Below are 22,611 nucleotides of genomic sequence, written 5' to 3' on the forward strand. Positions count from 1 at the left end.
AGGAATTTCTTCTCTCAGAGGGTAGTGAATCTGTGGAACGTTTTACGATACGGTTGTAAAGGCTAGGTCATCAAGGCTAAGATACACAGATTCCTAATCAGTAAGGAAATCAAGGGATTTGGGGATAAAGTGAGAAAGTGGATTTGAGGATTATCATATTAGATCAGTCATGATTTCATTGAATGCTGGAGCAGCCCCATTGGGCCAAATGGCCTACTTCTGCTCCTAGATCTAATGGTCTCTTAGGTGGTAATGCAAAATAGGCAATAGAAAATCCACAGCTCACTTTAAACTCCTCCCAGGGGTGGTATCAATGTGCTATTGTCTGTTTCTTGCTCAAATCTAACACAGATTCACCTCCTTGTATTTTAGTGACCGACAGAAATTAGGCTCACTTTAGCTGGGGAACTGAAGAAAAACAGGCAGAAAAGAATGCTTCCATCTTCACAATAATGAATTAATTTCTGGACTTCCGGTGGCGTAGACGCGCAGGACGGCCGCAGCGTGAAGAGCTCCCATCGGTGGCCGCGAGTCGCGGCGATTTGTTTTGACGCACCCCCCCGACTACCATCGGCCTTTGGGGCCGTCGCGAGCAGCCAGCGGGGGCCGGTTTAAAAACTGGTAAAGAGCCCCACACGGGTGTTGGGGTGGCGGGGGCTGAGGTCCTGGGCCCAGCGCGGCGTCGGGGCCAGAGCAGCGGGGGTGGAGCTACGAGGAGGCAGGCCCGAGTCCAGGATACCATGTAAGTGCGGTGTCCCACAACGGATGGCTCCCACCTAGGAGGAAGAAAGAAGGCTGGAACCTGGTCCCAGGGGGAGTTTTGGATGAGTACAGAGGGGAAAGGAAGAGAGCTGGAAGATTCAAAGAAATTTAAAGATGTTTGGTGAAGTTTTTTTTTTCCTCCCCTTTGTCTTTAAAAAAAAAGAATAATTCAGGTCGATGAAGGATAGAAGGATGGAGGGAGAGAGAGGCGAAGAGAAAGAAAGTGAAAAACAATAAGCTGCTAAAGGATGCGAAAAGCAGCGTCGAAGAAAGGAGGAAACACGGGGTCGCCGCTGAAGGAGAAGACGAATAAAAGTGGTGATAGGATGGCGGAAGCCGAACTGCAAAGCGGGGCCGCACTATTTACGGTGGAGAAGATGACCGAGGTGATGGCGGGGGAGCTGGAAAAACAGTTGGCGAGGCACATGGAGGCCTGGAAAAAGGAGACAGCGGCCGCATTGAAGTTACTGGTGGAGGAGGCAATCACCCCGATAATTACCCCGTTGTAGGTAGCGATGGCAAAGGCATTGGCCGAGGTGAGAGAGCAGGGCGAGAAGATGAAAGAAGTGGAGGACGCCATGTCACAACACAGCGACCAGGTCACCTCGATGGGAGATGAGTTGCGGAGGGCTGTGGAGATTAATAGAGGTTTCCGAGCAAAGATGGAAGACTTGGATAACCGCTCAAGGTGGCATAATTTGAGAATTGTGGGCTTGCCCGAAGATTCAGAGGGCCCAAGGCCAACACAATACTTCACTAAGAAGTTGGCGGAGCTGATGGGGGAGGGTGAGAGCCCCTCCCAGTACGAGCTAGACCGAGCCCATCGGTCATTAAGGCCGAAGCCCAAAGTGAACGAGCTGCCGAGGGCAGTAATTATCTGCTTCTATAAGTTTTGCGTGAAGGAGAAGGTGTTAAACTGGGCGAAGCAGAAGCGGGGGATACTATGGGATGGTACTACGGTCCGGATCTACCAGGACGTGACGGTGTAGTTGGCAAAAAGGAGAGCGGCGTTTGGATGAGTGAAGGTGACGTTGTACAAGAAGGGGGTACGGTTTGGTATGGTGTACCCAGCGAGGTTGAGGGCAACATATAACGGCAAAGACTTTTATTTTGAGACAGCGGATGCGGCTGTGGCTTTCGTGAAGGCAGAAGGCTTTGGACAGACATGAAGAGCGGAGCTGGAAGAGAGACTGTGGACTGTGTTTGAACAGCCGGAAAATGTATAAATGTTATAACTTTCTTTTTATGGATTTGTATTGTACCCACTTCTCTTTGTATTGTTATAGAGTTTAAGTTAATGGTGGGTTGATGGGCGCTCTGTGTTGCGACGGTTAAATGTTTTGTTAGTGAATTGTATGGGTTGGATTGTTGGGTTTGGTTTTTTTTCTCTGGGATTGGGTGGAAGTAGATGATATGTCTTGGCGGGGGGGAGCCACCCGCACTAGCTAGCTAAAGTCAGCTAGTGAACGGAGGTGAGAGGAGAGGAGGGCTGCGGACATTGGAGTCTGGATATCAGGCGTCAATGGGCCTACGAGGCGAGCGAGAGTGGAGGGGGAAGGGTTGGATGCTGGGGGATGTTGTTTCAGGGGGAAAGGTAGGGGGGGTTTTCGGGAGGGGGGGAAAGGGTTTGATGTTAACAATGGACAGGGGCGGGTCAGGATTATGGGGCAGGGCCCGGCGGTATGTTGATGGTGGATAAGAAAGGTGGGGGGGAGGGGGGTGAGAGACCCCCAGTAAAGATAGTTACGTGGAACGTGAGAGGGCTAGGAGGTCCGGTCAAGAGGTCAAGGGTGCTTGTGCATCTTAAAAGTCTGAAAACCGATGTGGCAATGCTGCAGGAGACTCACTTGAGGGTGAAGGACCAGGTGAGACTTAAAAAGGGTTGGGTTGAGACTTCCGGTTGCGGCTATGACTAGCTAAGCCGCACATTTGGAAGCTCCTGCAACAAAGGTGTTTTTGGGCCAATTGGAGGGCCCCAACGGCGCTGAAAAAACGAATCCCGGTGGGGGAAGGTCCCCTGAGGAGAACTAGACCGATTTTATGGTCGGTACCCGGAGTGGAGCGGCAAGAAAAACGGCAGCAGCTCCCCAAAAAAAGCGGGGGAAGAAAATCAAAATGGCGGCCGGCGGTGCACCGGAGGAGTGGAAGAAATGGGCGGAGGAGCAGCAGGCCGCTCTCCTCCGTTTTTTCACGGAGATGAAAGTGGAACTCTTAGAGTCCATGAACGCGACGGCCACCAGGTTGGTGGGAGCCCAGGCGATCCAAGAGGCGTCGATTAAAGATCTGCAGCAGGAGATGGCCGCGAGGGAGGAGGAGGCCACAGTCATCGGGGCAAAGGTGGAGGTGCACGAGGCACTCCACATGAAGTGGCAGAGCCGCTTCGAGGAGCTGGACACTCGGATGAGGAGGAAAAATTTGAGGATCCTGGGCCTGGAAGAAGGCCTGGAGGGGTCGGATCTCCCGGGATATGTGGCGGAGATGTTGAGCTCCCTGATGGGGGAAGGGGCCGGTCCGGCGCCCCTGGAATTGGAAGAGGCATACCGGGTCATGGCCAGGAGGCCTAGGGCAAACGAGCCCCCGAGGGCGGTGCTGGTGCGGTTCCAGCGGCTAAGTGATCGAGAGAAAGTCCTGAGGTGGGCTAAAAGGGAGAAAAGCAGCAAGTGGCAGAACTCGACGGTAAGGGTGTACCAGGACTGGAGTGCGGAGGTGGCAAAGCGGCGGGCCCGGTACAACCGGACAAAGGCGGTGCTACACGCGAAAAAGATCAAATTTGGAATGTTGCAACCGGCGCGCTTGTGGGTCACCTACAAGGACCAACATCATTATTTCGAGTCCCCAGAGGAGGCCTGGACCTTTGTACAAGAGGAAAAGTTGGACACGAACTAAAACCTGGGAGCACCGGCGGTCGTAGCCGCCGGGGGACTCTTGATTGTGCAAGTGGCCCTTTTCTTTTTCAGGCCAGGTCGGAACTGGGTAACAGTTTCGTGGAGTGTTTGGGGTGTTTTTTCTCGAACGGTTGACTTTTCTGAATATTTTGAAGGTTTCGAGTTGTTGGGTGTTTCTGTATATTTGTACTGTTGAAATCTCTATTGTGGGTCGTTGGCTTCTTATGGGGTGTTTTTTCCCGTTTCCAATTTCCCTTAGTTATTTACCCCTCTTACCCTTTTTCTTTGGGTGCTTGGGGGGGTTTGTTTGGTTCTTTTTTTTTTTTCTTTTCGGGTTATGGTTATCTGCGGTTATTTATACTGTTTGATGGAGGGTGATGGTTGGGCACACTGTTAGTTGATAGTTAGTTAATTATTTTGTTATTTAAGTATGTAGTTAAGTATTTATGTATTTAGTTGCCATTGGGTATTTGTATTTATATCGTTAAGTTGGGGAGACGGGACGGGGGGGAGCGGGTTGATTATGCGGGTCTTTCTCGGGGGTGTTAAGGGGATCTTTCACGGGCGCAGATGGGGTGAACCGGGAGGAGTCGGAATGTGGCAGGAGCAGCCGGGTCAGCGGAGACCAGCTGACTCTCGGGAGTACGATGTGGGGTACATCGCGGCTAGGAGGGGTCCTAGCCAGGGGGGGGGGTGGGGGGGGGGGAGGGGGGGGGGGACTGGGGGGGGGACACCGGGTTGCTGCTAGAAAGACCAGGGACGAGAAGGGGAGAGCCGGGGGGGGGTGGGGGGGGGGGCCATCGCTATGGGAAGCGGGTCAGAAAAGAAGGGATGACCCGGGGCGAGCAAGGGACAAGACATGGCTAATCGACAGGGAGTAGGGACGGGTCGCTCTGCGACCCGATTGATCACGTGGAACGTAAGGGGGCTGAATGGGCCGGTCAAAAGATCAAGGGTCTTCTCACACCTGAAGGGACTGAAGGCTGATGTAGCAATGCTGCAGGAGACTCATTTGAGGGTAGCAGATCAGGTCCGCCTGAGAAGGGGGTGGGTGGGACAGGTGTTCCACTCAGGCTTGGATATCAAGAACCGGGGGGTGGCGATTTTGGTGGGAAAGAGAGTGTCGTTTGTGGCGGCAGAGGTGGTGGCAGACAAGGAGGGCAGGTACGTGATGGTGAGGGGTAGGCTGCAGGGAGAGAGTGTGGTACTGGTAAATGTGTATGCCCCGAACTGGGACGACGCGGGTTTTATGAGGCGCCTGCTGGGCCTCATCCCGGGACTGGAGACAGGGGGCCTGATCATGGGAGGGGACTTTAATACGGTGTTAGACCCTGGGCTGGATAGATCGAGTTCCAGGACGAATAGGAGGCCGGCAGCGGCAGAGGTGTTAAGGGGGTTCATGGAGCAGATGGGAGGGGTAGACCCATGGAGATTTGGTAGGCCTAGGGCGAGGGAGTATTCTTTTTTCTCCCACGTCCACAGAGTGTACTCTAGGATCGATTTTTTCGTATTGAACAGGGGGCTGATACCGAGAGTGCAGGACACGGAGTACTCGGCCATTGCGATATCGGACCATGCACCACATTGGGTGGACGTGGACATGGGGGAGGCGCGGGACCAACGCCCGTTGTGGCGCCTGGATGTAGGGCTGTTGGCGGACGAAGAGGTGTGCAGAAGGGTGAGAACGGGCATTGAGAACTATCTGGGTACGAATGACACAGGTGAGGTGCAGGTGGGGACGGTCTGGGAGGCCTTGAAAGCAGTGATTAGAGGAGAGCTGATCTCCATAAGGGCACACAGAGAGAGGAAGGAGAGGCAGGAAAGGGAGAGGCTGGTGGGGGAGCTCCTAGAAGTAGATAGGAAATATGCGGCGGCGCCAGAGGAGGGGCTATTAAGGGAGCGGCGTAGCTTGCAGGCCAGGTTCGACCTACTGACCACTAGGAAGGCGGAAATGCAGTGGAGAAGGGCGCAGGGTGCGGCGTATGAGTACGGGGAAAAGGCGAGCAGGATGCTGGCACACCAGCTTCGTAAGCGAGATGCAGCCAGAGAGATTGGGGGAGTGAGAGAGAGGGGTGGGGATGTAGTGCAGAAGGGGCAAGAGGTGAATAGGGTCTTTAGGGACTTCTATAGGGAATTGTATAGGTCTGAACCGCCGAAGAGGAGAGGGGGAATGAAGAACTTTCTCGACAAATTGGGGTTCCCAAAGGTACAGGAGGAGCTGGTGGAAGGGTTGGGGGCGCCGATAGAGCTGCAGGAGCTAATTAAAGGGATAGGCCAGATGCAGGCGGGGAAGGCGCCGGGGCCGGATGGGTTCCCGGTGGAGTTTTACAGGAAATTTGTGGACTTGGTGGGTCCAGTGCTGGTGCGAGCCTTCAATGAGGCGCGCGAGGGGGGGGTTCTGCCTCCAACAATGTCGCAGGCCCTGATCTCCTTGATTTTGAAGCGGGACAAGGACCCGGTCCAGTGCGGGTCCTACAGGCCTATCTCCCTCTTAAATGTAGATGCCAAGCTGTTAGCAAAGGTCCTGGCAACCAGGATAGAGGACTGTGTGCCAGGGGTAGTCCATGAAGACCAGACGGGGTTCGTGAAGGGACGCCAACTTAACACAAATGTCCGGAGATTGTTAAATGTGATTATGATGCCAGCAGTGGAAGGGGAGGCGGAGATAGTGGTAGCGCTGGACGCGGAGAAGGCATTTGACAGGGTGGAGTGGGAATACTTGTGGGAGACGTTGGAAAGGTTTGGGTTTGGGGAGGGATTTATCAAGTGGGTAAAACTGCTCTATTCAGCTCCGATGGCAAGTGTGGTAACAAACGGGAGGAGGTCAGAATATTTTGGGCTCCATCGAGGTACTAGGCAGGGATGTCCCTATCTCCCTTACTCTTTGCATTAGCGATTGAGCCGTTGGCGATGGCACTGAGGGGTTCAGGGGGGTGGAGAGGACTGACAAGGGGAGGGGAGGAACATCGGGTCTCGCTCTATGCGGATGATTTGTTGTTGTATGTGGCAGACCCGGAGGGGGGAATGCCGGAGGTAATGGGGATACTAGCGGAGTTCGGGGACTTTTCGGGATATAAATTAAATCTGGGGAAAAGTGAGGTCTTTGTAATACACCCGGGAGACCAAGGGGAGGGAATTGGGAGGCTCCCCTTCAAAAGAGCAGTTAAAAGTTTTAGGTATTTGGGGGTGCAGGTGGCAAAGAACTGGGGGGCCCTACACAAGTTGAACTTTTCCAGACTGGTGGAGCAGATGGAGGAGGAGTTTAAGAGGTGGGACATGGTGCCGCTGTCGCTGGCAGGGAGGGTGCAGTCAGTTAAAATGACGGTCCTCCCGAGGTTCTTGTTTTTGTTCCAGTGTCTGCCCATCTTCCTCCCCAGGGCCTTTTTCAAGAAGGTAACGAGTAGTATCATGGGGTATGTGTGGGCACATGGCACCCCGAGAGTTAGAAGGGTCTTTTTGGAGCGGAGTAGGGATAGTGGAGGGCTGGCGTTACCCAACCTTTCAGGATATTACTGGGCGGCAAATACATCGATGGTACGAAAGTGGATGATGGAAGGGGAGGGGGCAGCCTGGAAGCGCATGGAGAGGGCGTCCTGCGGCAACATAAGCTTAGGGGCACTGGTAACGGCACCATGGCCGCTCCCTCCCACGAGGTATACCACGAGCCCGGTGGTGGCGGCCACCCTCAAGATCTGGGGGCAGTGGAGGCGACACAGGGGGGAAGTGGGAGGTCTGATAGGGGCACCACTAAGAGGGAACCACAGATTTGCGCCGGGAAACACAGGAGGGGGATTCCAGAGCTGGCAGAGGGCGGGTATTAGACAACTGAGGGACTTGTTTATAGAGGGGAGGTTTGCGAGCCTGGGAGAGCTGGAGGAGAAATTTGGGCTCCCCCCGGGGAACACGTTCAGGTACCTCCAAGTGAAGGCATTTGCCAGACGACAGGTAGCGGGGTTCCCCGCGCTCCCCGACAGGGGGGTGAGTGATAGGGTGCTATCAGGGGTCTGGGTCGGGGAGGGGAAGATCTCGGACATCTATAAGATTATGCAGGAGGTGGAGGAGGTACCAGTAGAGGAGCTGAAAGATAAGTGGGAGTTAGAGCTGGGGGAACAGATAGAGGACGGGACATGGGCAGACGCCCTGGAGAGGGTTAACTCGTCGTCGTCATGTGCGAGACTAAGTCTCATTCAATTTAAGGTACTGCATAGAGCCCACATGACGGGGACAAGGATGAGTCGGTTTTTCGGGGGTGAAGACAGGTGTATTAGATGTTCGGGAAGCCCTGCGAATCATGCACATATGTTTTGGGCATGTCCGGCACTGGAGGAGTTCTGGAAGGGGGTGGCAGGGACGGTGTCGAGAGTGGTGGGGTCCAGGGTCAAGCCAGGATGGGGACTTGCGATCTTCGGGGTTGGGGTGGAACCGGGGGTACAGGAGGCGAGGGAGGCTGGAATATTAGCCTTTGCGTCCTTGGTGGCTCGGAGGAGGATCCTGATTCAGTGGAGGGACGAAAGGCCTCCGAGTGTTAACACCTGGTTAAACGACATGGCAAACTTCATCCAATTGGAAAGGATCAAATTCGCCCTGAGAGGGTCGGTGCAGGGGTTTTCCAGGCGGTGGCAACCCTTCCTAGACCTCTTGGATCAGAGATAGAAACTGAGGCCATGACAGCAGCAACCCGGGAGGGGAGGGGAGGGCGGGAGGGGGGGAGGGGGGGGGGGGAGGGGGGACAACGACGAAGGAAGTACGGTGGCGGCGGTGGCACGGGCAAGGCCTGCCCGAGGACGCTGCTAGAAATGATAAGTTGGTCTGACTGTCGGTTCGCCGGCGGGGGGGGGGGGGGGGGGGGGGGGGGGGGGGGACGCGCGGGGTAGGGGGGGGGGGGGGATTCTTTTTCTTTTTCTTGTTAAGTAGGGGGGTTTGACTTTGTTTTGTTATAATTTAAATGTAAATGTAGGGGGGGTTAAAATGTTTGTATTTTGAAAAATTCAATAAAAATTATTTAAAAAAAAAAAAAGGGTTGGGTTAGCCAAGTGTTTCACTCTGGATTTGATGGAAGGGCTCGAAGGGTAGCAGTGTTGGTCAGCAAAAGGGTACGCTTCCAGATGGAGAAGGTAGTGGCAGATCAGGGGGTAGACATGTGATTATGGCCGGGGCGCTGGACGGGAGATTAGTGGCGCTTGTAAGTGTATATGGTCCGAACTGGGATGATGCAGGATTTGCGAGGTGTTTGGAGCCATTCCTGCACCCAGGGGAACGGGAGTACTCGTTTTTCTCAGCAGTCCATAGGGTATATGCACGGATTGACTTATTTGTGGTGGGAAAGGCTTTGCTGGCTGGAGTCAAGGGGTCAGAATACTCTGCAATTGCTGTGTCAGATCACGCGCCACACTGGGTGGATATGGTGCTGGAGATGAGGGTAGTACAGAGGCCGGGGCGGGTAACTGGATGTGGGGCTTTTGGGGAACCAAGTATTCTGTGAAACAATTGAAACGGTAATTAAGGAATATGTAAGATTCAACTGTACGGGTGAGGTGTCAATGGCAGTCGTCTGGGAGGCTCTAAAGGCGTAGTGAGGGGTTAGGTAATTTTGTTTAATGCCAGGGTGGACAAAGAGGCGAGGCTGGAGCGGCAGAGGCTAATAGATGAGATGTTGGAGGCAGATAGGAGTTATGCGGAGGATGGGGTCCCAGCGATGCTGGGAAAGAGGAAGGAACTACAGGCGAGCTTTGACCGACTATCCACCAGGAAGGCGGTGCACCAACTGAGGCGAGCGAGGGGTGCAGTTTATGAACATGGAGACAAGGCGGGGCGTACGTTAGCAGGTCAGCTCCGGAGGGAGGCAGCAGCAAGGCAAATTCTTCAGGTAAGGGATGGGGCCGGGAAGTTGGTGGTGGCTCTGGAGCTGATTAACAAGGTTTTTGAGGAATTCTACGAGAGGTTGTACAGGTCAGAGCCACCCAGGGGAGACCGTGAGATGTTGGAATTTCTAGATGGGTTGGAGTACCCGAGGCTAGGGGAGGGAGACAAGGCTACATTAGAAGGAGCAATACTGGAGCAGGAGATAAAAGACGCGATTGGGAGGATGCAGTCGGGGAAGGTGGCAGGGTCGGATGGGTTTCTGGTGGAATATTATAAAAAATTTAAGGATAAGTTGGCACCCCTGATGATAGGGATGTTTGAAGAGGTGATAGGGAAGGGAGTGCTGCCGCAAACCTTGGGGCAGGCATCGATTTCACTGTTGCTTAAAAAGGTTAAGGATCCGACGGAGTGTGGGTCGTATAGGCCCATTTCACTTCTTGATGTGGACGCAAATGTATTGGCAAAGGTACTGGCGGGTAGGCTGGAGGGGTGCCTCCCGAAGATGATAGGTGAGGATCAGACAGGGTTCGTGAAAGGGAGGCAGCTGTTTTCGAATATTAGGAGGGTCTTGAACATCGTTATGGCACCCGCGGAAGGGAAGGAAACAGAGGTGTTGGTGGCACTGGACGGCGAGAAGGCATTTGATTGGGTGGAATGGGGGTACCTGATGGCAGTGCTGGCACGGTTTGGGATTGGACCAAGATTTGTGAACTGGGTAAAGTTATTATATAAGGAGCCAAAGGTGAATGTCCGCATGAACAATATCAGTTTGAGATACTTCTCTCTCCACCGTGGGACGAGGCAGGGGTGTCCTATGTCCCCCCTGCTGTTTGCGCTTGCGATTGAGCCGTTGGCCATCGCATTAAGAAGTTCGGGAGCATGGAAAGGAATAGTGAGGGGGGGGATAGAGCATAGGGTGTCCTTGTATGCCAACGACTTACTGCTGTATGTGTCGGAGCCGAGTGCGTTGATAGGAGGAATATTGGAGTTGCTGCAGGTATTTGGGTCTTTCTCTGGGTACAAGCTGAACTTGGACAAGAGTGAGTATTTCGTGGTGTCTCAACCGGGGGTGGGGCTGCCATTCCGTAGGGCAGGGACTCACTTTAGGTATTTGGGGGTGCAGGTTGCCCGGGAGTGGGGAAGGCTTCGCAGATACAACATCACTAGTTTGGTGGGGAGAGTGAAAGCCAGCCTGGCGGGGTGGGATGGTCTCCCTCTATCACTGGCGGGTCGGGTGCAGGCGGTTAAAATGAATGTGTTGCTGCGATTTCTGTTTATTTTTCAATGCCTACCGATTTTCCTGCCAAAGTCTTTCTTCAGGGAGATTGAGGGGAGGATTACCTCGTTTATATGGGGAGGGAAGGTGGCCAGAGTGAGGAAGGTGCTGCTACAGAGGGGAAGGCAGGCAGGGGGTTTGGGTCTCCCGAACCTGATGTATTACTACTGGGCGGTGAATGTGGAGAAGGCGCGGAGCTGGGTCAGAGGAGTTGATTCCCAGAGGGTCAGAATGGAGGAGAGTGCGTGCAGGGGGTCGGGGCTGAAGGCTCTAGCAACGGCCCCGCTCCCAATAGCTCTGGGGAAATACTCAGGGAGTCCGGTAGTAATAGCTTCATTGAAAATCTGGAGGCAGTTTCACCAACACTTCGGGTTGGCGGCAGGGTCGAGGGAAATGCCGATCCGGAGAACCACAGATTTGAGCCAGGGAGGTGGGATGGAAACTTTCGGAAATGGGAAGAGAAGGGGATTAAGACTCTAAAAGATTTGTTTCCTCGGGGTCGATTTGCAGGATTGAGGGTGCTGGAAGCGAAGTATGGGCTGGAGCAGGGAGAAGTGTTTAGGTATATGCAGGTTCGGGACTTTGCCAGGAAGGAGATACAGAGCTTCCCGGAGGAACCGGCCTCCACGTTTTTGGAGGAGGTGCTGACGGCAAGTGGACTGGAGAAGGGGTACTGTGTCAGCGGTATACGGAGATATGTTGGAAAAGGATAAGGCACCACTGGAGGGGATCAAAGCAAAGTGGGAGGAAGAGTTGGGAGAGGTTATAGAGGAGGGGGTCTGGTGTGAGGTGCTCCGGAGAGTGAATGCCTCCACCTCGTGTGCGAGGTTGGGGCTGATACAGCTGAAGGTGGTGTACAGGGCACACCTCACGAGGGCAAGGATGAGACGATTCTTTGAAGGGGTAGAAGATGTGTGTGAACGGTGCAGGTGGGGGGGCCCTGCTAATCACGTTCATATGTTTTGGTCCTGTCCAAAGCTTGGGGAGTACTGGAAGGAGGTGTTTAGGGTAATTTCCAAGGTGGTGCATGTGAAGCTGGACCCGAGTCCCCGGGAGGCCATATTCGGGGTGTCGGATCAGCCAGGGTTGGAAACGGGTGCGGAGGCAGATATCATAGCCTTCTCCTCATTGATCGCCCGAAGGCGGATCCTGCTGGGATGGAGAGCGGCCTCTCCACCCTGTGCCCTGGCGTGGCGAGGGGACCTGTTGGAATACTTGACCCTTGAGAAGGTTAAGTTCGAACTGAGGGGAAGCTCGGAGGGGGACTACAAGTCATGGGCACTATTTATTATGCACTTTCAAGAACTGGGTAGCATCGAACATTAGTGGGGGGGGGGGGGTGGGGCGCTGTGTATGTTGAAGATGGCTAAGGGTAATCCTGATTCCTTTTTTTTTCTTTAAAATTTGTTTATGTTAACATGCGGGATGGTGTCTGGGCATGGTGGGAGGATGGGATCGTTGTTACTGTTATGGGGTTTGAGATATTTGTTGTTGGTTATTGATTGTTGTTGGGTGTAAATTCGGGAGAAAAATTGTGAAAAAGGAGAATAAAAATATATATTTATAAAAATTAATTGATTTCTGTTACGATAAGGACAAGTTTTGATGACCAAGTCGAAAAAGGATACATCTCTACAACATCTCATGTGCCATGTATTGGCTGAATTGACTCATTTATTTTGACTTCAGATTTCTTACCATAACACTGTTTTGCCTTACCCATCAGAGCTAGTGTCCTAATGCAAGTTTCCACTGAAGACTTTTGCTGTTGTTGTAGCCATGAGCAATCCAGAAGCCTGCATGTGGACTGCAGCAGCTGCACAGCAATAGACTGGTGCGTCTACAAGTAATGGGAAGGAATACACACAGTCATATGTACACAGGTTAAAATGGAACAATCTACTGTTCACACGTCTACATTAAGAATGAGAACAGTGGACATTCTTTATATGTTCATAGCTGTACAGACACGAGACACCAGATTAAATGCCACAATCTATCAACATACAAAATATGTTCATTTTGTTATGTCACCCACTTGCAATGAGGAAATAATTTTTTGAAGCAGCAATTAAAAATGCTCCATTTTCTTGACAGGTCTACTGTGTAAAAATCTTTATACTAAATTGGCCAACACACACACGCACAGACAGGCACGCATGTAGACATACACCCACTTGTGGGGAGTCCGGTACCCACCCTACGGTCTCTCAAAGCCTGGCAGGACAAAAAAGTTAAAATTCTGCCCCTGCCACATGGTGCTCCGCATCAGAGGAATATGGTGGTGCAATTAACGCATTGATCCCTCAAAACTGTCCCCATACTCCTTCCAGCAGTATATAACTGAGCACCATTGGTAGAGGTGGACAGAGAATGAACTGTGTCCATATGGGCTTAATGGACATGCAGCTCCACAGCCTTTTTTAATTGAAGGCAAAGTCCATTTTCCGTTATTTCTGCATCCTGTGTTAGGTAGGAGTTCATTATTGAGGTTACTGATGTATTTTCCTTGTCAGCAAAACCAATGGTAGAACTCAAACCATCGTTCCACCAGCATCCACCCCACTGTTATCATGCACCTAATTGATTTTGGGCTAGGTGGAAACCCTTGGTAACAATGCAGGCAGGCCCTGTTGATAAGAGGGTAAACGTTGTTTTGCTGAAGCTTAATAAAGAAACATTCTCGACGGGTTACCTGCAGTGATGTGCTGTTTTCAGAGAACGGCGAACTGAAGAATGCACTGATGGTATCCATGACAACAGTCACCACATATTTCTCCATTGTCGGATCTGAAAGCCGTTTCTCCCTTTTATTACAAACCTTGCATGAGTAAAACAAAAGTAGACAGTTTGCATTGATACTTGAACTAGTTTATCAAAAAAATCTGAGCAAGTAATGGAGACTAATTATTCTTCTTGCTTACAGTCAAAATTATTTTACAGAATGTTTCAGATTTATATTGCCTAAACAACAAGGGCGACATATTTAAAGCTTTAAAATGTAATTATTAATTTACTATTCATAGAATTTGAAATGAAATGTTAAATATTTGATGAATGCAATATATAAAATGTCTACTTTTTTCCAATAAACAAATTCACAGGCCAAGATCGCAGTATTATACTTCAGCACTTAATCCCTCCAAATTTTCATAACTTAGGATAACATTTTGCAATAGGTTACAAACATTTGTTGGGTTTAGATTCAAATTTGTCGCAAAGGTGTATCGTCAAGAAGAAAAAGATGCTGGCTGAACTTCGTTATTTTTTTAAGGACAAGTATTATTAGTTTCTCTCAGAATAAACTGCAGTCTGTTAAAGGGAGTCACATCCGAGTAACCTTTCAGGGGCCTGGGTGGAATTTTGGTAACATTTAGATGTTCAGGCTGTGGCAGTTTTCCAGTTCTATCAACCAAAGCCAAAATGCCCAACGCACAATATGCCTTAGATTTCTTATTGGCCAATTTTATCTACTTGGATTTGTGAGCCTGGAGAGTTTTTTTTTATCATTAATTTCTTCAGTAGGGTTACATCTGAAATCAGAAACCATATGCAAATTGATGAAGCTCTGCTTCATATTTTTAATGTGCCCAATAAGCCTCCATGTGATCCATACGGACAAAAGTCTTGGATACCTCTGTTCTAGCACATTCCCAAACAATGCAATACTATACTTCCTTAGTCTCTACTTTGTCTTAGTCTCCATTTTACTGTACTTTCAGCACTGTACACGATTTCTTGACAAACCTTTTGCAGACCTACCGTAGCCATGTCCACTGTGAAGTTCTCAAAAAGATTCCAGATGTGGTTACTGGTGTAAATCTCCTTCATTTCCACTTCTGTGTCCACATAGCAGTGATTCACAAAATTAACATAGGCTATTTTCACCTAATCAGTACAAATAAAAACATAAAGGAACAAATGATAAGCCCATTGAAATATCAATCGGAACGGAGCAGGCTATATCCATGTCATTAATCTAGCATTTCTGTCCTTCAAAACTTTGACTGATCCTTTATCTTTAAGAGTTTTATTTTTCTGCAGTTGCATAAAAGCTGATAAGTACGATATGGCCTTGCCACCTTTCTACACATGTACTCTTTTTTTTTTTGCTAATGTTAGCAAAATATTTTATGAGCTTTTACAGGGCACCCTGCCAACCAAATGGGAGAGCACAATGGCAGTCTGCAGCTTCCAGGAAAATGCTGTTCATCTCTCGTTGATGGCGTTTCTGCAAAAGTCTGTAAATCACACTGGTGCATAAGTCATGCCCGAGAATTTGGAATCACCAAAGATACTGGAGTGTAAGTCAACATTTGAAGCTTCGCAAAGTCCCTCTAAAATGAAGGGTGGACTAATGTGCCAAGTATAAAAGTGAGCCGCCAGCATGAGCCTGCTTTGCCACCAGCTTTGTCTGCTCTGCTCTGTGTGGTGCGTCTTAAACAGCCCACATCACCTGCTTGATTCCTTGCACACGGTTTTAAGGTGACAAAAATCATCCATTTGTGGAAGGAAAAATTGAGACTGACTACGAACATGAGAGTAGGATGTCGTGGTTGAAAAATAGAGGGGTTGTGGGAGCCAGTTGACTTATATGACAGGTATAAGCAGAAAACATGATTGCTGGGGCTGAAAAAGTAGGGTAATCGTAAACACTGGATTGTCTTATACTCCGTGATCTCCAGTAATCATTAATTTGTGTTATGGACAGCCATCAATCTCGTTTATTCTGTGTTTCACATCCAAAAACACAGGGCCCACAAGTGTTGAAGTGCTGCAATGTCAAAATATACAATTAAGCTGTGAAACAATGTTAAATCCATAAGCATTTTGTTGGTGGGCTAGTTTTACACAGCCACTGTCTATTCCCCTGGCCGAATGAAGCACAGGTGGGATATTCTGATCCTGCCAAAGCTGACCCCCCTGCAGTGGGTTACCCGGGGGAGGGGTGAGCGAGCCTTGCAAAAGTCCAGAGATTGTTTTTTTTGCAACAATCTTCAATTAAGTTACCACGTTTTATTTTGTCAAATATTTGTATCCTTGATTGTCCTGGCACTTCCTCTGTCCCAATCTGATTGCCAAAAGAATCACTCCACATTTAGGATGGAACGTGCTGCTCCCGATCGTGTCGTGTGGGTTTGTGAGATGCGCAAAGTCGCGTTTTATGTTGGCATGAAAGCATGACCTGATTGTCCCCTCCCCTGTCAGTGATAGGTGGCGTTTCCTGATATTCAACATCACTATAATAAACTTACGTATCATTATCAGGCCCATATTCCGGAATCATCCCCCCCACATCAAAAAATCCATCCATGGTGGCGTGATGGCATAACAGCGTGAAGCATGACTGGTCTTCAAAGGCGTGCACCTGGTGAGCAGACCTCCCAGGGATGCTCAGGTGAGTGCAGCGCTCAGGAGGGATAAGGCCATGCCCGGGTACTGCCCCGGCAGTGCATGGGCACTGCCATGGCAACTCCAAGCAATACCAGGACACTGTTTGGGCATCGGGTCAGCAATACCTGGGCAATGTCTTGGTAGTGCCAGTCTGATACCCAGGTAGTGCAAACGTGATTTGGCCCGGGCAGTGCTCAGGCAAGTGCTGGGGGGGGGGGGGGGGGGGGATGTCGGTTTTGGACCTGGGTGCAGTGGTTTCCTCACTGTGTGCTTGCTGGGGTGGCCTTTAAAAATGGTGCCCGGATCATCGAGTGTCTAAGTTGATGGCAGTGTGGGCGAATCAGTGGTTGCCCCACTAGCGATACATTGTGGAACCCGGAACTTTAACTTTTTTTTCGAAGTGCCACACCATATATTGGAGAAAGTCACTGTTGCCTTGGGCGGCTTCAATGGCGCTTTTCCTACCCGACATCAGCCTTTACCGATATCAGGGGAAAATCCCGGCCTTAGATTTATTTTATTTGTTTTGCATATTTTAAAAAATACCTCTGTTATACAATCTTCATGAGTGACCACTCGTACAATGTCCTCCAGGGGCAACAGTGAGGTACACTTGATTTCTGTATAAACATTCTTGCCCTCGGCACAGGCTGAAAGCAATTCCACCAGCGAAATATGATATGCGAGTGCGCTGTTTTCCTCCACGCCATCCCTAGCAGCATTCATCATTTCCAACATGGTTGAAAATGAGGCCTTGTCATTGTAGAACACAACAACATCATCCCCCGCAGCAGTCAGCTATTGATAGAAAACATATTCGTAAAATGAAGTCAACCTTTTTGTAATGTTCACAATTCAGGTATTCAGAGTTACAGTGAAAAAGAAAGTCAAACATTGCCTGAGCTGCTTTTACCTCTGTCATCACCATATCTTGACACTTTTTTACATACTTTCCCTCAGCTTTTATTATGGTATGCAAGAAGTCCAGATACTTCACATGGCGACCATGTGTTGCTGAGCACTGCATAAAATGCTGCAAGACAGTTTCATTTATTTCTGAGCAGAGGTGGTAATTGTTCATGAAGATGTGCTGCATGGTCTCAGTTTCCAAGAGCTGCAAGGGAGAATGGGACAGGTTATCCAAAAGGTGCCATGGATGTATCTTTTATCACAATTGAAGGTTAGACAGCAACAGGAAAACCGAAAACAGAACAACACTTTGGAGAGAATCTTAAAAACAGGTGAATGGTTTGGATAAGACACTTGATTTGAGGTGATGGAAGTTTAAAACTTTAACTTTCGTTCTCTCTTTTGCTAATCCCTGACGGTGGGATTTTCCGGGCCCTCCCTCCAACGGGATCTTCCAGTCCGTTCAGGCATCAGCGGCACTGGAAGTTCCAGCCAGCGGCCAATGATGAGCCACCTCCGCTGCCGGAAAATATCTCAGGCCGGGGGACTGGAAATTCCCGACCTGAGACTCCAAGATGATTTCTGTGCTTTCGGGTGAATTCCATGAAGATACAACAGTTTTGACACTTAATCCCCAGTACTAGATTCAATATTGGCATGACTTTCACCATCAGCTCATCATACTGAAAATGGATGCAAAGTAGTCATTCAGCTCCTCAGCTGCAATGTGGCAACCTATCCTAACTGGCCTACAGGATCTTTCAAAGCTCCTACATGGATCTGAACAGGTTTCTCCATGTCTGCCTGAGTCTCACCCCCCACAACCTAAAGATGTCCATGGTAGGTGGATTGGCCAAGCTTATTGCCCCTTAATAAAAGAAAATGGATCTGAACAAGGCACAGATGTCCCAAGTGGGGTGGTATGGAGAGGACAATGGTGAGGGAAAAATAGATTGATGGAAGAAGTAAAACAAATTGATCAAAATAATAATGGGGTGAAGGTGGAGGAGAGAGTTCACAGTCTGAAGTTGTTGAACTCAATGTTAAGTCCATGCCTAATCAGAAGCTGAAGTGCTGTTCCTCCAGTTTGCATTGGACTTCACTGTAACTTTGCAGCAGGCGGCCAAGGATGGACATGTGGGCATGGGAGCAGGATGTTGAGTTGAAATGGCAAGCAACAGGAGGGTCTGGGTCCTGCTTGCGGACGGACCAAAGGTGCTCTGCAAAGCAGTCACCCAGTCTGCATCTAGTCTCTAATATAGAGTAGACTATATTGGGACCAGCAAACATAACAGTCCAGATTGAAGGAGATGCACGTGTACTGGAGGAGCATCGCATCATCTTCCGATTTTACCATCTTCTTAACTGTTCCCTATTCCTAGTTGTCCTTCGACACACTGCTTACCTATCATTAACACATTCCACTATTTTATTTTAAAATATTTGTGTTTTTTTTATAAATTTAGTGTTCCAATTAAGGGGCAATTTAGCGTGGCCAATCCACCTAACCTGCACATCTTTGGGTTGTGCCCACGAAACCCATGCAAACACGGGGAGAATGTGCAAACGCCACATGGCAGTGACCCAGAGCCGGGATCAAACCTGGGACCTCGGCGCCGTGAGACTGCAAAACATTCTACTATTTTAATGCATCACTTTCACCACAATTCTTAGCCTTGATCACCTCCATTTACATTCCCTTTCTCTTTCGGGCCGCAACATTTTTGTCAATCTCCACCTATCGCTGACCCTCTATCCAGCCCCACTGTTCCATGCCCCCTCCCACAACAGTATATATCTGACCCTCTATCCAGCCCACTGTTCCATGCCCCCTCCCACAACAGTATATATCTGACCCTCTATCCAGCCCACTGTTCCATGCCCCCTCCCACAACAGTATACATCTGACCCTCTATCCAGCCCACTGTTCCAAGCCCCCTCCCACAACAGTATATATCTGACCCTCTATCCAGCCCACTGTTCCACGCCCCCTCCCACAACAGTATATATCTGACCCTCTATCCAGCCCACTGTTCCATGCCCCCTCCCACAACAGTATATATCTGACCCTCTATCCAGCCCACTGTTCCATGCCCCCTCCCACAACAGTATATATCTGACCCTCTATCCAGCCCACTGTTCCATGCCCCCTCCCACAACAGTATATATCTGACCCTCTATCCAGCCCACTGTTCCACGCCCCCTCCCACAACAGTATATATCTGACCCTCTATCCAGCCCACTGTTCCATGCCCCCTCCCACAACAGTATATATCTGACCCTCTATCCAGCCCACTGTTCCATGCCCCCTCCCACAACAGTATATATCTGACCCTCTATCCAGCCCACTGTTCCATGCCCCCTCCCACAACAGTATATATCTGACCCTCTATCCAGCCCACTGTTCCATGCCCCCTCCCACAACAGTATATATCTGACCCTCTATCCAGCCCACTGTTCCATGCCCCCTCCCACAACAGTATATATCTGACCCTCTATCCAGCCCACTGTTCCATGCCCCCTCCCACAACAGTATATATCTGACCCTCTATCCAGCCCACTGTTCCATGCCCCCTCCCACAACAGTATATATCTGACCCTCTATCCAGCCCACTGTTCCATGCCCCCTCCCACAACAGTATATATCTGACCCTCTATCCAGCCCACTGTTCCATGCCCCCTCCCATAACAGTATATATCTGACCCTCTATCCAGCCCACTGTTCCATGCCCCCTCCCACAACAGTATATATCTGACCCTCTATCCAGCCCACTGTTCCATGCCCCCTCCCACATCAGTATATATCTGACCCTCTATCCAGCCCACTGTTCCATGCCCCCTCCCACAACAGTATATATCTGACCGTATTTCCAGTTCTCTCCAACTTTGACAGTCATCCAGACTTGAAACATTAACTCCCTCTCTCTCCACAGATGCTGGCAGACCTGCTGAGATTGTCCAGCATTTTCTGTTTTGATTCAAAACATTTGTTCAGCATTACATGGAGAACTTTTTATAGGAACATAAGTTATACAAGCAAGTTGGAGAATGAAGTAAAAGCAAAATACCGCAGATGTTGGAAATAAAAACAGAAAATGCTGGATTAACTCCACGGGTCTGGACGCATCCGTGGAGAGAAAAACACAGTTAAAGTTTCAAGTCCACTGACCCTTCTAAAAAACTGAAAAGGGATAGAAATGCGATTATTGATATGCTGGGAGAGGGGGCGGGGCAGAATAGAAAGTCGTTGGTAGTTAGAGCTATAGAGATTTGAGTACAGCGACTTTGATGGTTTGGGAATAACATTTTTTGATGAAGATAACATTGACGTCCCATTCAAATTAATTCTTTAGTGCAGCTGTTGCAGAAGCAATTTTTCTTGTGGTATGGAGATGGCAAACCATGTTCGCATAACACATTGACGTATATATACTTGCAAACAAACAAGTCTTACTTACCTTGTGTATTAAATAAACAAAACAGTATGGTGGGTGGGGATGGGGCGGGGGAGGAGCTGATGACATAACCACAGCAGATTACATTCTTCACTAAGAGTAGGGTTCCCAAACTCCCATTCGGTGGGAGTCTACCAGAATGGTCAGTTGGTTTCCCAAGTTGTAGCTTGAGTGTGGCTCAAGTTGAATAGAAAATAGAAAGTGTCTGTGGAGCACAGAGTGTAACTGCGGACTGAAATGTTAATGGAGTGTACTGTTACACAGTTGGGAGTTTAGAATTTGGATAGAGTCGGAATTTGATGCAGTGGAGAAGGAGGCACCTCTTTCTGCCATTGACACTTGTCGAAGTTTGTGTAAGCTTGAGACAGCTTGCATGTTTAAATTGTACGTGAGATGGCAGCACAGCCTATTAGGGGAAGCAGAGTGGCAGACACAAGACAAAACACACAGGGGGAAAACTCAAAGCAATGTCAGAGTCAACACAGAGTGTTCAACCCAGCAGAAGCTATGGAAGAAAATCGTTTTTTGGGTTGGTGATTTTAGTGATTAGGTGTTTGTGTTTTTGTATTAGAGAAGCAGAAATGAATCTGTAAATAAATATAGACACATTAGTTCATTAATATGTTCTCGGCCCTAAGATATGTGCTTGGTTCCTTGTCTGCTAATGCTTCACCTTGAGATATTTGGCCTGAGAATTTTTGTCAGTGGTAGTTTGCTATTGCCTTTCACTCTCAGGGGCAGGGCAAGGAGGCAGGTCCCATGTCTATCTCAGCCAAAATGGGAATCAAACTCATGCTGTTAGTGTTATTCTGAATCACACACGAGTCATTGAGTCAACTGAGCTAACTGGCTCCAAATTCAGACGAAGATCTGGCAAAGTGGCTTGCGGGCCCAGACTGCAGAATGTGGAAGTTGGTGCGGCGATCTTGAGAAAACATTTTGACAGTAGGTGCCTCTGCCCTGAATCTTTCTGGCTTAGTGACACTATCGTTCATATAGTGTGACTTGCAGACAATCAGGGAAGGGAGGGACATCTCGTCAGTTTGCTGCAGACAATGCTTACGGCCTTTTAAGCGAGACAGATTCAGAGTGGGGTTGGTACGATTATATAATAAACAAATGAAGGGAAACCCAAGTGAGATGGTGAACAAGGATCTGCAGAAACTGATCCTTGTGATTAGGACATACACAGGGGAAACCAAAATAAACAAAGTTCAAAAAAATCTGGAATTCTTCTCAATCTGGAAATCTGGGGAACAAATTGCTATTACACAAATCTAAAATTAATCTTTCAGGGCCAGTGAAGCTACTTTGCAGGAAATATGATCTTAGTTCGCTGTCAAAAAAAACAGTTATCTCTTTTAACAAGGTGGAACTTTTACAAGAGTATTTGTCAGCTAATTAAGGGAGTTAAAGGCAAGTTAGCAGCAATTCAAGGATTTATAATTCATTTCAGACTTGGGGAAGACCGGAAAAAATGTGGACCCAGTTTTTCATCCCATGTCTAGTGCGCAGGTTCAAGAGATTTCCCAGCTTTACGAACCAATCTTTAAAAATGCCTGTCCATAACTTGGATTTTTAGATGTTCCCAAAACAGGAATTGGGGTGGGTGACTCTGGAACTCATTCAGAGGCCTCCACGTGCAGAGGTAGGCTGGGCGCTCATCCTGCCTCTGTGCTCTGGCACTGAATTTAAAAAGAAATCCTCAAGCTCCCACCCTCCACCCAGTCCCTATGTCCCATGCCAACTCATTTTCCATGGACCCTCATTGTCCGATTTCAACTTAGTGCCACTCATGCCAATCCATTCCCCCCACGCACCACCTATTTTCTCCTTACTCCCTCCATGCCATCTCACCTAGCATCTTTGAACAGTTGCTATACATCATTGACATTTCTTGGACAATTGGACTACTCCTGGACAGTTCCTTGATGACTGGAAAGTTTCTCAACAGCTTGTCAGTTCCTTGACAGTTTGGCAGTTCCAATAGGTTTGTGCGTAAAAAGAGATAATTATGTTTATTTCTAACAATCCCAGAGGTTGAATTACTTTTCTCAAAGGGTGTCTT

The 22,611-nt window shown here is 49.2% G+C and overlaps 1 protein-coding gene across 2 annotated transcripts in view; it reads right to left on the minus strand.

The window, feature by feature from the left end:
- Positions 1-22,611, minus strand: part of itpr3 (inositol 1,4,5-trisphosphate receptor, type 3) — a 330,370-nt gene that overhangs the window by 83,156 nt on the left and 224,603 nt on the right. For both annotated transcript variants that reach the window (XM_038820893.1, XM_038820892.1), the window contains exons 30-34: positions 17,093-17,293; positions 16,726-16,977; positions 14,548-14,673; positions 13,481-13,606; positions 12,505-12,625 (exon numbers count right to left, since the gene is read on the minus strand). In XM_038820893.1, the coding sequence (XP_038676821.1) occupies positions 12,505-12,625; positions 13,481-13,606; positions 14,548-14,673; positions 16,726-16,977; positions 17,093-17,293 (826 nt within the window). The remainder of the gene's footprint in view (positions 1-12,504; positions 12,626-13,480; positions 13,607-14,547; positions 14,674-16,725; positions 16,978-17,092; positions 17,294-22,611) is intronic.

Source organism: Scyliorhinus canicula, chromosome 15, assembly GCF_902713615.1.
Source record: "Scyliorhinus canicula chromosome 15, sScyCan1.1, whole genome shotgun sequence".
NCBI lineage: Eukaryota > Metazoa > Chordata > Chondrichthyes > Carcharhiniformes > Scyliorhinidae > Scyliorhinus > Scyliorhinus canicula.